General features: G+C 42.6%; 1 protein-coding gene across 8 annotated transcripts in view; it reads left to right on the plus strand.

The window, feature by feature from the left end:
- Positions 1 to 11,251, plus strand: part of JCAD (junctional cadherin 5 associated) — a 91,007-nt gene extending 79,756 nt beyond the window's left edge. For all 8 annotated transcript variants that reach the window (XM_084619243.1, XM_084619242.1, XM_084619241.1 and 5 more), the window contains one exon: positions 5,544 to 11,251. In XM_084619243.1, the coding sequence (XP_084475369.1) occupies positions 5,544 to 5,578 (35 nt within the window). In that variant the 3' untranslated portion in view covers positions 5,579 to 11,251. The remainder of the gene's footprint in view (positions 1 to 5,543) is intronic.
- The last annotated feature ends 2,396 nt before the right edge of the window (positions 11,252 to 13,647 follow it).

The raw sequence follows: 13,647 nt of genomic DNA on the forward strand, positions 1-13,647 counted from the left end.
AGCACACGTTATGATCCCACCCATTTCCATGACTGTCCAGGTTTTTATTCTCCAATCAGGAACACACCACATCAGGACTGAGAAGAAATAAAAAATACTTACAAACCTGATATATTCTAATCTGAAGCCATGGAGAAAGGGTTAAATGTTCAGGGTAGAAATTGTCTAGATAATATTCTTGAGACATTATACAAAGTGTTTCAGATAACTGATATCCCCCCAGGAAAACATGAGGCCAAACCTTTCAGCATATGCTTTTGGAGTCCTCTGCTCCTTGGGTCAAGGATAGTCTTGTCTGCTACTTAAGTAACCCCAAGTTAACTTACAAATTGATGAACTCTCCAGAACAGCTCACATCTGGTCTTTTGAACATAGTGATGTGCTAATTAAATGAATAGGCATCCTTGAGAAGTGTAGCCATAGATCTATATAAAGTCAGACATGCCACCTGTTCAGAGACTTTAAAGTGTTTGGAAAGAGTAAATGCATGGTACTTGGTAGGCAGGTTGATAACCCAGTACTTAATGTTTCTTTTGTTTTCCCCGCTTCCTCTCTAATAGCTGAAAACCCACAAACACTTCTTCTTTAACCCAGTCAGTATAAATCTATGTAAAATTCTCCAGTGTAGGGAGATGGAGATTAACTTAACCATACTTTAGAGGGATTTTTTGTCCCCATCCCAGCCCCTGGGATGAATTGCATGAATTCTAAATAAACATCAGAATCCCCCCCCAGCTCCTACTGTTCAGGCGTCTGTTTCATTTCCTGCCCCCTCCATCTCAGATTCTCCTTCTGTGTTGAACTATACTGTAACTCCAAACTCACTGTGTAGGCAAATTCAACTTCCCTGAATTAACGAGGCCTACTGTGCCTCAAAGAGGTTTCCTGTGTCTTCCTCCTTTTGAGACATTCTGCTGGGCATGAGAGCAGCAGCCGAGCCTCCCTAGGAGCTCTTCCAGTCTACACTGCTGCAGGGATGTATCAGATCAGACTTTGATTTATTTATTTGTATTACTATAATGCCTCAGAGCCTCCATGGTTTCCCAGGACCCCGTTGTTCTAGGCACTGTCCAATCACAGAACAAAAAAACCCAGTCCCTGTTCCAAAGAGCTTACAATCTAAGTGCCCTGGTTTATGCCAGAGTAAATCAGAGCTGAATTGACCCCTACTGCTGAATTGTACAGTCTGTTCCCATTTATACAGTCCCCCTTAGTGGGGACAATGCCACTTCAACAGAGCACAGAGAAGAGTTTTGCTCCTTTGCACCTGTAACAGCATTTCCCACAACTGGATAGAATTTGATCTTCATTTCCCCTTAATCAGTATAACAGAGGGCGTAGTGCTCATGTACAGGGGTTGGGAAGGAATCTCCTCCACTAGCATCCTCCCATCCTCAAAACATTAACTTGTTCACACCCAAATATGGATACAAGTGACATAGAAAAATCTCAAGTCCTGGCCTCTGAGGTGTAGTCTGGAGTATAAAACTAAGTTTTGTAGAGAGGCTTCATGCTTTGCCTTCTCTACTATCCCACACCACCAAAGTCCCATGGTGGCTTACAGTAGAACCTCAGAGTTACGAACACCTCGGGAACAGAGGTTGTTCGTAACACTGAACAAAACGTTTTGGTTGTTCGTTCAAAAGTTTACAACTGAACATTGACTTAATACAGCTTTGAAACTTTACTATGCAGAAGAAAAATGCTGCTTTTAACCATCTTAATTTAAATGAAACAAGCGCAGAAATGGTTTCCTTACCTTGTCAAATGTTTTTTCAGACTTTTCCTTTTTTTTTTTAGTAGCTTACATTCAACACAGTACTTTTATTATTATTATTATTATTTTATTTTATTTATTTTGTCCCTGCTGCTGCCTGAATGTGTGCTTCTGGTTCCAAATGAGATGTGTGTCTGACCGGTGAGTTTGTAACACTGGTGTTCGTAACTCTGAGGTTTTACTATATGTCTAGTGAGAGGGTAGACTGGAATGGGGAGGTGGTGTGAGAACTCAGTAAGTATCCAGCAGAATTTTAGAGAAAAGAGCCAAAGTGCCATGCAGCTTGGACAGGAAAAGACTGATGTCTATCCTAGTTGCAGGCTAGGTCAATCACAGATGCTAGAGGAGTCAACAAACAGAGATTCTCATCCAAAGCCTTGTTTTGCTATTTTTATACAATAACTTGTCAAACGCACCAGTTATTTTTAAATGAGGGAGTTGGAGTTAAAATGAAACACTGTACAAGAGACAGTCCCTTATTATGCAAACTACCGTTGCAACAGACCACCCTAATGTATTTCCAAACACACGAGTACATTTCTGCCCCACCATTAGTAAAAGATCACTTCTTAAGCTGCTGATTTTTGTTTTTTGAGTGCATACTTAAGACAGGTTTCACTGTATTTTGAATAAATGAGAATAAATCAATGCCGTTGTCTTCAAAGGACATGTAAAAGTATTTCAAACAATTCAAAAAAACAATTCCTCCCAACTGTTTATAATAATTACCTTGGAACCTTGACATTGAAATCTTTTACCTTTCCAAGCTTTTATTCTATTGTCCGGTGTGCACCCATATCCATGCCTTTCCATCCCTCTGAGCTCCCACCCTCACACACACTGGTTTTAGGGCCAATTGTAATTACTGGGCTGCAAGCATTTGGGTGAGTTCCCAGTCTCATTGATGTCGGTGAGAGTTTTACCAGTGACTGAAGTGGGACAAGGATTTCCTCCTTAGTATGTTGATCTTTCTAATTAGTTGTCTTATACAGTAAGCTAATGAGCTGTTTAACTGACGGGATGGGGGAGAGACTTTTTAGATTTTTGTTGTCAGATGTGAGGAAGAAAAGTCAAAGAGTTAAAGCTCAGGGCTGGGAATCAGGAGACTTGGGCTTACTTCCCTGTTCTGCTGTAGAAATGCCGCTGTGGCCATAGGCAAGTCGCTTAACCTCCGTGAAGTGCTGGTGCTAATTAGTCACCCAGCTAGCAAGGGGGATCTGGCTTTATTTACTAATGGTGGTGAGTGCTTTGAGATCCAGCTGGTGGAAGGGGCTATTGAAGTGCAATGTACTCCTAAGTAGTAAGCAGGAGGGCAATAGTACGAACTAGCTGCATAGGTTTACAATGGGAAGGGTGGAAGAAGCTCTGGACAGGGACTGGCCAGGATTTCATTGGGAAGTGAAGTGCCTGTTCCCTGCTAATGCCCCCCATGGTTGTTAGCTGTCTGGGCAGAGTAAAACAGTCCCCTGGCCATGTTTCCCATGCATGCACTGCACTGGCTGGGTGCTGAGCAGGGGAGCATGTTGCGCCATCCCAGGGGAGCAGATCTACTACTCTAGCATCTGCTCCCCCAGCCTGCCCACCAGCTGTATGACAAAGCCAGAATTCTGCCTGGAGGGTCCAGCCACAACCCAGTCCTTTTGCTGCCCCTTCATGCACCAGACAGAATCTTGCCCTAATCCATTTGGCTTCAGTTCAGATAGCTGAAAGTGTGAGTAACTTTTCAGAGAATAAATAGTGTTCTGGCTGGGTGAGCTTCCATCATCCTATGCCCTGATTTTCACAGGCCTGCGCACTTGCAGCTCTCTTGGGAGTTGATGGAAGTAGCAAGTGTTCAGCACCTCTGGCCTTTAGGGAGAACCATGATTCAAAACCATGAATTCCTTTCTAGTTTTGTCTTCATCTCCTCCTACGAAGCGTAGTTCCTACATACCAAAAGGCTGGATGTATATAAAAAAAATGGCCAAAAAAAATTACATGGGGAAAAGTGCCCATACCTCACGGGTTCTTCCCACGCATTGATCCATAGGGCTTAAATGCATGCATCAATGTCTTTTAGACTACAGCAGTTCCAACAGGAGTCTTCTATTGACTTTGATCCATGTGTTGTGTGTTAATAAAAACATTTGGACACTGTCAGAAGAAGGTGAATGACACATTTTCTAAAATATATCTGTTGCTGACAAGGTTTCCTTTATTGATTGCCCTGCAAATACTGCAGGGAGGGAGGGAGAGCGCGGCAAGAGAGGAGACAAAATGATACGACACCAATCTGTCAGTGCAACAAATGTTTATTCCTATTATCTTTACACAGGGCTAAATCCAGAAGTTCTTACTTGGGAAAACTTTCCATTGATTTAGGCCTTGATCCTGCAAGCACTTGTGCATATGTGTAAATCTGCATGGTTATTCCTTTACACACACGAGTAAAGTTACTCACATGCACCAGTGTTTGTGGGATCAGGCACTGCAGTGGGGGGTTACATGACTACAAACTATGGGTGTGGTTTTCAAGGACCTACGTGATTTGGACGCACACATCCCATGGACTTTCAGTGAATTTCCACCCCAGTGCTGCAGGCTGATATGCATGGGAGGATGCAGATATTTGCTTGCATGTAAGCTCTTGCATGATCAGAACCTGAGTAAGAACTTCAGTTTGAAACCCATTGAAAATATAATAGACCAGCTTTTGTGTACTTTTAGCTAGAAAAATGGGTATAATTGGGTGATGATGCTATTTGTTTACTTGTTGCATTCACCAAAGCATGGGGTTGATTTTCTTTGATAATAATCATCACATCTTGTGTCTAGCATTCTGTCCACACAAAATAACTCTGAAAACTATGGCCTGGAGCTTTGCACGCTGGAGGAAGACAGCCTGGCCACAGTGATGTAACACAGCCTCTCTTTGTGATACCAATGTTTAAAGCAAAGGCATTATTCCACAGAGTAGGAGACACTGAGTGCTGAAAAATGAAGACAGAACTGTATCCCCACCTTGTAAAATGGTCATATGGGTCCGGGTTGAGACACATGGCTGGGAGGTGTACGCTGCCCCTTCTTTGCTCTGCAGTGTTAAGGTATATCCGTGCTGTAGCTCAGAGTGAGCCTCCCAGCTGGGGTAGACAAAGTCGCACTAGCAGGCTAAAAATAACGTTGTGGCACTGGAGGAGCCTTGGGCCCAGCTCAGCTCAAGCTCACCCTATCCCCTGGGTACAATGTTCATACAGCCATATGTAGCCCTGCTAGCGGAGTCTGTCCACCTGGGCTGGCAGGTTCGCTCCCAGCTGCAGTACAGACACACCCCTAGGGGCCAAGCCCCATCCCAACTCAGTTCAACGGCAAAATAGCAAAACTCCGTTTCTAGTTGGTGGGTCCGATCCTGGACTCATCTACACAAGTTTTACACTGGTATAGTTCCACCGACTTTAGTGGAGTTACTCCCAAATCACACTAGTGTAAGTGAGATCGGAATCCGAGCCAATGGGACAAGAATCAGGCTCTAGTCAAGAACTTGTATCTCCAGGGCTCTCAGTCCAGCACCAGCACTGAATTCTCCCACGCAATGTAAAAAAAGAATAATTGCAAGTTCATTATTCAATTTTTAAATGGACTTTTTGTAGAAGAAGAATGTGTTTGCCCGGGCTTTTCTGTACTTTTAAATTAAGAAAATAGTGTCTTATTCTCTTGCCAGCTACATGTACTAAACTTGAGTAGATTTCAGAACCCATCACTCATGGTTTTCCTGTCTTACATTTTTCAGATATGTACGATCCCTCCAGGGTTGAAAGGGTGTGAGCTGAACACCGATGAGAATCTAGAGACGTCTGCTCTCCTAAGAATGTTTTGCTGATTTTGCTCTGTGTTTTAACACTTGGAAATTGCCTCCATTTGTGGTGTTTATGATATTCTGATAAAGCCTTTAACACTGCCAATAGGAAATTAGTTATTCACACATATCTGCTTTGCGGAGATCACAGAAAACTCTGACTCTTACTTGGATACCATCTGTTTTTTGTAGCATTAAGACTTAATGCCTACACTTGACAAAGAGTTTTCATCTAAACGATGTTTAACAGTCTTCAGCTGAGATAGTAAACTCAATGAGGCTCGGCTTTGGAGCTTATTCTTCTGTGTACATTTAAACACAGGAGATTAGTAAAATGATTTTAAAGGAATGTGAATTTATAAGCTAAACTTCTGAATCTCTAAAGCCAAAACTTTGCTTAAGTTGAGGAATCTTTGGCCATAAGACATGAGTCATGAGTGCTGCTGTACTGAGCGGGGGGGAGGGGGGGATGCTTTGGAATGAATGCAAGATAAAGCAAATGAAGATTGATTGATTGTGAAATCAGTTTGGACTTCCACAGTTTGAATTAATTTTGATTAAATACTTATTTGCCACATGTAGAGAAAATAAAAGCAAACTCCCCAAAGCTCCTAAAAGATCAAGACTTTTGTAGTACCGTGTACAGAACATGTAATTACAGTAGCTGGCAACTAAATATATTGAACCAATGCAAACAATACCACTGGCTGTTTTGCACTCAGTATTATCTATTTGTGTTTTGCTGTTTAGAAATTCTTTATATGACACAATAATTGCTGGTTTAAAATAGCCCATTTTAACAAAGTTAACTATATTTCTTGTTACAGAATACTGTCTATTTTTCTACGATGTAAACAATTGTTAAGTGGCCAGTATAAAGACTTATTATTATTATTATATTTTAAGAATAATTCTTTTGACAGAAGACAGACGAAGGAGGGGTCACTTATGTATCTTAATGCACGTTCCATATGGCCTCATATCCAGTACTGCCACTTTCTTTTGTTGTGAAAAGAACAGTCAGTGTATATGTATGTATATGGAGTACAGGGTTAATTTCTACAATTTTCCCCTCAACTGTTGGATCGTTCTTTTTGGAGCAGCTCTTTGGAGAACACAGCTGAGAACCATCCCTGCTGGTATTGCTGCCATAACATTCCTCGGGCTGTAATTACCAAAACGTGGGTTTGGAACCCTGTCTCGGTGTCTGGGAGCAGCTTTGATAAAATACCTGGGTTGGTTTGTTAAACATTTTTTTTATGTGGTTTGGTTTTGAATTAGGCTAGTGCGTGAAAATAAATAAATCTGGGTCAAATTCACCCTTGGAGCCAATGGGCATCACCAAAGGGAGTGGATAGATTTGGACAGCTTCTTTGTAACATTCAAATATATGGCTTTTTAAACAAACATTAAAGAGTATATTAAAAGGCCTGTACATTCTGCTGTGTTTAATACTGAATTAACCTGCACAATGTTTGTGTTTTTAAAGCCTTTATGTCCACTTCTGGGGGTTTTTTAAGTGTTGTTTGCTGACATTCTTTTGACAATATATCCATGAATTTCAAGACCTTTGTTACAAGCCATTCTTGCTTTGGAGAACCACCTTATCTTTTAAACATTTCAGATTCCTGAAATATAAATTTTTGGGTGGTCTGTGAGTTGGCAAAAACAGACCAAACACACATACTGTGCTTTGGCAGCAAGAATTTCTTATCTGTAACACATGATTCGGTTACACAGGAACTTCATGGAATTTTTAAAAGTTTTGTTACATATTCAAAGAAAATGTGATTGTATAATTTATTGAACTGAATCTTGCAGACTTTCTCCAGCTCTACTTGTGAACAATCTGTATCCATAAGGCTTAGCCATCGCCTGCTCCTTTCTAAATCTGGCTTCTCTGGTTGTAATACCATAATAGGTTGCATTGTCAACTCATCACTAGCAACAACCTAGACCATCTCTGTGCTAGTAATAGCTACAAAATAAGTTTCTCCCCTTGCTCTCTCAGGAGAGTCACACTCTGTGTTTGTTTTTGTTTTTTAAATGAACCACTTGATGTCAATGATACTGTTGAGTAGCAAAGCTGAGATGCCTGGCAATAACTTGATTTTCAGGAGAACTGTAAACTGCCATCCATCACCAGTCCACCTACCTGCAGTTCATGTCTGTAGGGGATAATCCGTTTATTCTGTAGGGAATAATCCGCAAATTTAGGCAGGGGGGAATTAACAATTTTTTCAATGTATCTGTTGTGTAAATCCATCGAGAGTGGATAAAGTGAAATGACCAGGACATGTAAACAGCCAACATGTTAAAGAAAGGTGAACAGAGAGTAGGGGATGATTTATTGCCTATGCATGGAAAATTAAAATCTAGACAGCAGGTTTATAACCCTGGTGGTACAGTAGTTTGTGGCTGACCTACAGCTGAAACAACAGTAGCACTAATGCTATAAGAACATAGTATATTTGTCTAACACTGGTCATGTCCTTTCCTACTAAGATACAATATTCTATACTCTTGAATGTGTATTATTCATAAATCTGTAGTCTGTTTTTTCTAAAGCACGTGTGTCATTGTTAAGGAAGATGGCTGTCTGGCATGGAACCAGTGGCTAACGCTATAGGTGGATAAGTCCAAGAGGCTTTTGCCAGATGCAGTTAGCATTCAGCATAGGGACACTTTTACCTGCTGGGACAAAAGTCCCAAACTGATCCTCATAAAAAGCTAAGCCGTGAATATAGTTTCTGTCTCTGTGCCTTTCTTACTGGGTATATAAAACCATCCCCACAAGTGGCAGGAACTAACAATGGTGGTGGAGGTAGTCTCAGCAGAAAGACCAAGAGCCTGATTGTCCATTTCCCTACACCTTGTGTATCAATTACACCAAATCAGCGTGGGTGCAAAATGCCACCAAATCAGAACAGCAGTGGAGCATCGGGCACCGAATTTCATTGGTGGTCCCTCCAAGTACTGGTGTAGGAGGCGTGCACTGCTGCAGCCATTCTGTGAGTAAACAAGACAGCAGGCTCCGGTGTGGCTAGCCTTGTGTAACCCTCTAGAAGCACTACATTTCCAGGCATTCCCAAATACGTATAAAAAGAATTACTGCCCGCTTTAAAAATAAAAAAAGTGTAACGGGAAGAGTCCTCTAGAACCCACCATCATCTTCCATTTTTCCATCAAGCTTCAGAGTGAATGATCAATCCAAAGAACTAGTCATGTTATTGCCAGTGCAATGACGCATCCTTCAGGAAGAAGGTGAGAGCCCCAAATCCCCAGCCACTTTTCTTCGTCGGGGAAGAAGTGTAAGTAGACAGATTTCACAGCTCCTTTCCATGCTTCTCTGCATTGTTCACTCCCTTGCCAACCACAAACAACGGGGAGTCACGCTGGTTCCTAGCCTATGCGGGGATGCAGTGGGCAGACCCTCTATTTCCACATGGAGTTCTGGGGAAGCCAGTGGGATTGTCTGCAGGCCTAAGCAGCCGCTTGCACAGATCCATCCTTCTGCAGGACTGGGGTTAATTTGCGGTTTACGTTTCCTTTAAAGAATCACTACTTTTCTAGCGCAGGTTCCAGACCTTGCTGAGGGGGAGGAGTAAGGGACAGGAGCGTGTGGCCTTAGGTCTCCTTGAAATAATTGGAGCCTGTCTGGAAAAAGTCTGTTAATGGCCAAAGAAATCTGGCAATTGAAATGCCCAGCCATGTACTTGCATGAGTGCTCCCAGCCATTAAATTAACTCAGAACAACCTTTCTAGGAGTAAAAAATACCGTAACTTAGCCTTCACAATCTCAGGTCATTCAAAGCAAAGATCAAGGTAGATTGTACCGGAGGGGTAGTCTGTGAGTCAGACACCAGTATCCTATACAGGGCCACCAAGCTCCCTCAATTTAGGTCCAGTGGGGAGACTTCCTAGTAGTGCAAAGTCATTAGAGGTAAGTACAGTACTTCATACACTACAGCACCCAACCAACCTTGAAAAGAAGTGATTGTTTACACTCTGTGTTTAAAATTTACAAGTAATACAAATAATGTGTCAAGTTTGTGCCTATCTGAAAATCTCCAGTCCAGCAGGCTTATTTATATATAAATATCTGAATTTAGTAAAAAGGCTTTTGCTTCTTCAATAAGTTGAAGTAATATATATATGGTCAGTGTTCTGCTGCCTTGGAAGCACACGCAGCCTATTGACTGAGGGGTTTCTAGTGCTGGCACTTATGCTGGGAATCAAAATGTAACTTTTGCTACCCTTCGCTTTCATTAGGAGTAGGACTGAACTCCTACATACCTGGTATAGGGGGAGGGGAGAAAGAGGGTGAGTGTGGGGGGCAGGCAGAAGGTAAAGTTATTTTGCATTACTAATTGCGAATAGCAGAAGATCCTTCAACTGTACACGGGCTGCTGCAGCTCAGATTCCAGTCTCTCAGGTTAAGCTGGTAAAACTGGAAACAGACTCTTTCCTTGATAGGACCCATTAGACCAAAGAGGCAAGTGGAGGCATGAGCTAAACTGTATCATAAGCTGTGTTAAATGGAACGGAGAGAATTGGTAGATTGTCTATGGATCATGGTCCATAAACTGATAGTTTCTGCGACAGTTGGTTTCTTTTAGGTTGGACTCAACTGCTCTCCATAATTCGGTGATATAGACGCTAAGGCCACAATATGGCAGCCCTTATTAACTGGCATAAGCTTTACTCACACAAGGAACCCCACTGATTTAATTGGGATTACTCCAAAGGGTGCGAGTTTACAGGCTCATGCCTGCAAACCCACAGACAACGGCTAAATTGCTGAAGCCATTGGAACGCTGTTAGGGAGGTTGAAATGCTAAAACATTTGCAATTTAATTCTCTTATTTCCAACTCACATGAAAATATTTACCAGAAGCCTCAATGTGGGAGTAAATCAAAGCTGTTTATCCTAACCACTATTTAAAATAAATTGTTTGAAACAAAGAAAAAGATGAATCTTGATATCCCTAGCAAAACCAAAATCCACAATCCTCACCACCACCCATTCTGCCAACTGTGTTTGCAACATGCCTCCACTGTGTTACAGTGCAGGGAGTGGGTGAAAAGAACAAAAAGTCTGAAGTGACCAACACAGAGCAGAGAGAAGAAATAAAATGAAATTTCCTATCCGGGGGAAACCGCAGGAACATAGAGATTATACAATAAATGAGGAACGTTCCACCCTAGCCAGTAGAAAGCCGAGCAGTCCAACTCTCAACTGGTTGAAATAATAACCAAAAACATCCCACACGTAACTCCTAAACTGAGCAGAAAACAAGAAGATGTAAAATACAGACAATATGCATCAGTGTACACGTGTTGGTCTTTATGTAAAACGGGAAGTATTTCTAGAGAGAGAGCTTCAACATGTGGGTCATCTCCACTGCCAACAATAAGTCATTGCCATTGATCTCTGCTCTAGACAGGCCAAGAGGGGATTCAGAGGGATAAAGGGAGGAAACAGGGATAAGCAACTACAATAATATTTGTATAATATTGCAGGATGAATGTCTTTAAGGATTTCTTTGTATTTTTCTGCACAATGTAAACACTATGTTTCCATGCTACCGTGTAAGTCAGGTGGCGCTTTTGGCCAACAATAGACATTCTCCAAATAAAGGTTTTGCATGAACACGCTGATCTTTGCTTTTTTTGTTCTGGGAAGGAATGGGGTGTGTCAGCTGATGTTTCTCTTCACCTGGAGATAGATAGTGGGACTACTGAAACTGTAAAGCATCATGGTATTTGTCAGGGGAGTGTGGTAGCAGCCACTAAACTATGGTCATTTTATGTCCTCGTGGATTGAGAATTCACCTTGTAATTAAAGTATGTGCCCTGAAAAATTATTTCCTGCACCACAAAGCTGGCCCACTTCTTAGGGGATGGCATTCTAGCTTGTAACAGACTTTAAATTCAGCTCACTACCATCTTGGTTTTGCACCATATATTTATTCTGTAGCTTTGGAATCTGTTCTCCCCATATGTGTGAATCTGGTGGTCGTTTACTGCCTAGGAGCATGTCATTTACACCTAGGCTAACTGGGAGTAAACTCCTGCCAGATTAGAACAAGCGCATTTGACATCCAAATGCACAGGATGACAGTCCAGTTGTCGCTTTAATTTTGTGTCTCACTTTATGTCTTCACTGCAAAAAAGATGTGTGTTTTTTACACTGAGAGAGCTAGCTGTATCAATGTAAAATCCTAAGTGAGAAATGGCACTGTTAGATTTCACCTTAGCTACCTACCATGGTTAAAAGCTGCAGTGCCTTGTCTCCAACAGGATTTTACATCGAGAGAGCGATCTTGTTAACTCTCTCGATGTAAAAACACCTTTCTTTGCAATGAAGACATAGTGTAACAGGTGGCAGGAATGGCTGGGACATACAGGTCTTCTATATTTGGTGGCTCACCACATAGGTGCTGGAATTAGGGGTGCTCCTGCACCCCTAGGCTTGAAGTGATTTCCAGTATATACAAGGTTTACAGTTTGGTTCAATGACTCTCAGCACCCCCCTCTCTACAAATTGTGCCAGCACCCCTGGTTCACCAGTGTTCAGTTCTCTCTCGCACACACATACACCCCCTCCCTGTGGTCTGAATTGCATTTTTCCTAGCTTTGCCCAGCCAGAGGCAGGAGTGGATATTTAGTTTTCTCTAACAGCTGATGAAAAAAATAACTCTGAGCTTTGCCTGAATCTAGTCAGACCTTTTTATACACTGGTTACTGCTTCTAAGACGCACCACCCTGTTGTGTGGCTTAAAGCCGTAGCCAGTGCTAGAGCGATGGGTAGAAAAGCTACTCTATGCTAGAAGCCACCAGGAGGAATTCTAGCTGGCTGGGTTCACTTTCTTCTAGCCCTCGCCTTTCTTTCTCTTTGTGGGAAAGCTAGCAGCCCTGACCATTGGCACCAACCATGCACATTACCTTTGCTTCCCAGCCCCATGCAATGAGGAAAAGCTCTTCTTCCCTTTACACAACTTCACATGGCAGCCTCAGTTTGGCACAGAGTCTGACTGAGGGCCTTTTAGACATTTAATAATAAACCTTATCAGATCCGCCTGAACTTGGAGAACTCCATACATTGACTGCTGAAGAAGCCAGCTCTATAACTATCTTATCAGTGATACAATGTCTCTTAAACGTACCTGTGGTGGAGAGGACACCAAGTTGTGCAGGAGGCCCACTCACAGAGTGCAGTAATTACAAAGCCACTAAAACTCTATTAGTCTGTTTAGCATTTTAATAACATTATTTTTTAGGGATATGCTGGGCTCTAAGTTGGAAGGGTTTGTAAAGTGGCCTGTGTTTCTTGCATTAAGAGTTCTGTGGACAGTATTAAGTTTACTGCTCAAGACTGAATGGCTCAGACAATGATAGTATAGAATACTGAGCCATTCGCTCTCAGGTCATGGGTTTTAATCTACCAAGGTTAGTGTCTCATTAACTGTCTGATGGTTGCTTGTTCCACATGAAAGAAGCTGGTTATCTCAGTCCATTTCTTAAAGGACCAGAAGGGTCCATGTTCCTATTGGCATTGCTGGATAGTTGATAGCCTCAGTGGACACAGAATGACTAGACACAGTGGGTATGCGTACACTAAAAATCTTAAGTCACCTTACAGCCACTGCAGTAGTTATTTCAATGGTGCATGTCCACGCTACCCTCATTGGGTCGGTGGTGCACATCTTCACCAGACCGTTTCCACTGACCTAAGAGGGGCAGAGTGGGGAACTGAGAGTCCCGTCTTTCAGCTCTGCTGGCAGCTCCCTGCTAGGAGCCCAGCTGCCCCCCAGGCTCCCGGAGGGCTGCCCCCCACTCCCCATTCCTGGCCGGGAGCTGTGGGAAGCCACCTGGGGCTTCTTGCCTCCCCATTCCCCAATGGGAGCATGGTCCAGCCAGGTGGGCTTCTCACCACAGCTCCCAGCCAGGAGTGGGGTCCAGCCACCCAGCTCTCCAGGGAATGTAACAGCCGACGTAAGTAACAGAGTGTCTACAAAGACACTGTGTCGCCCTA

Source organism: Lepidochelys olivacea (assembly GCF_965140295.1).
Source record: "Lepidochelys olivacea isolate rLepOli2 genome assembly, chromosome: 2".
Lineage (NCBI taxonomy): Eukaryota > Metazoa > Chordata > Testudines > Cheloniidae > Lepidochelys > Lepidochelys olivacea.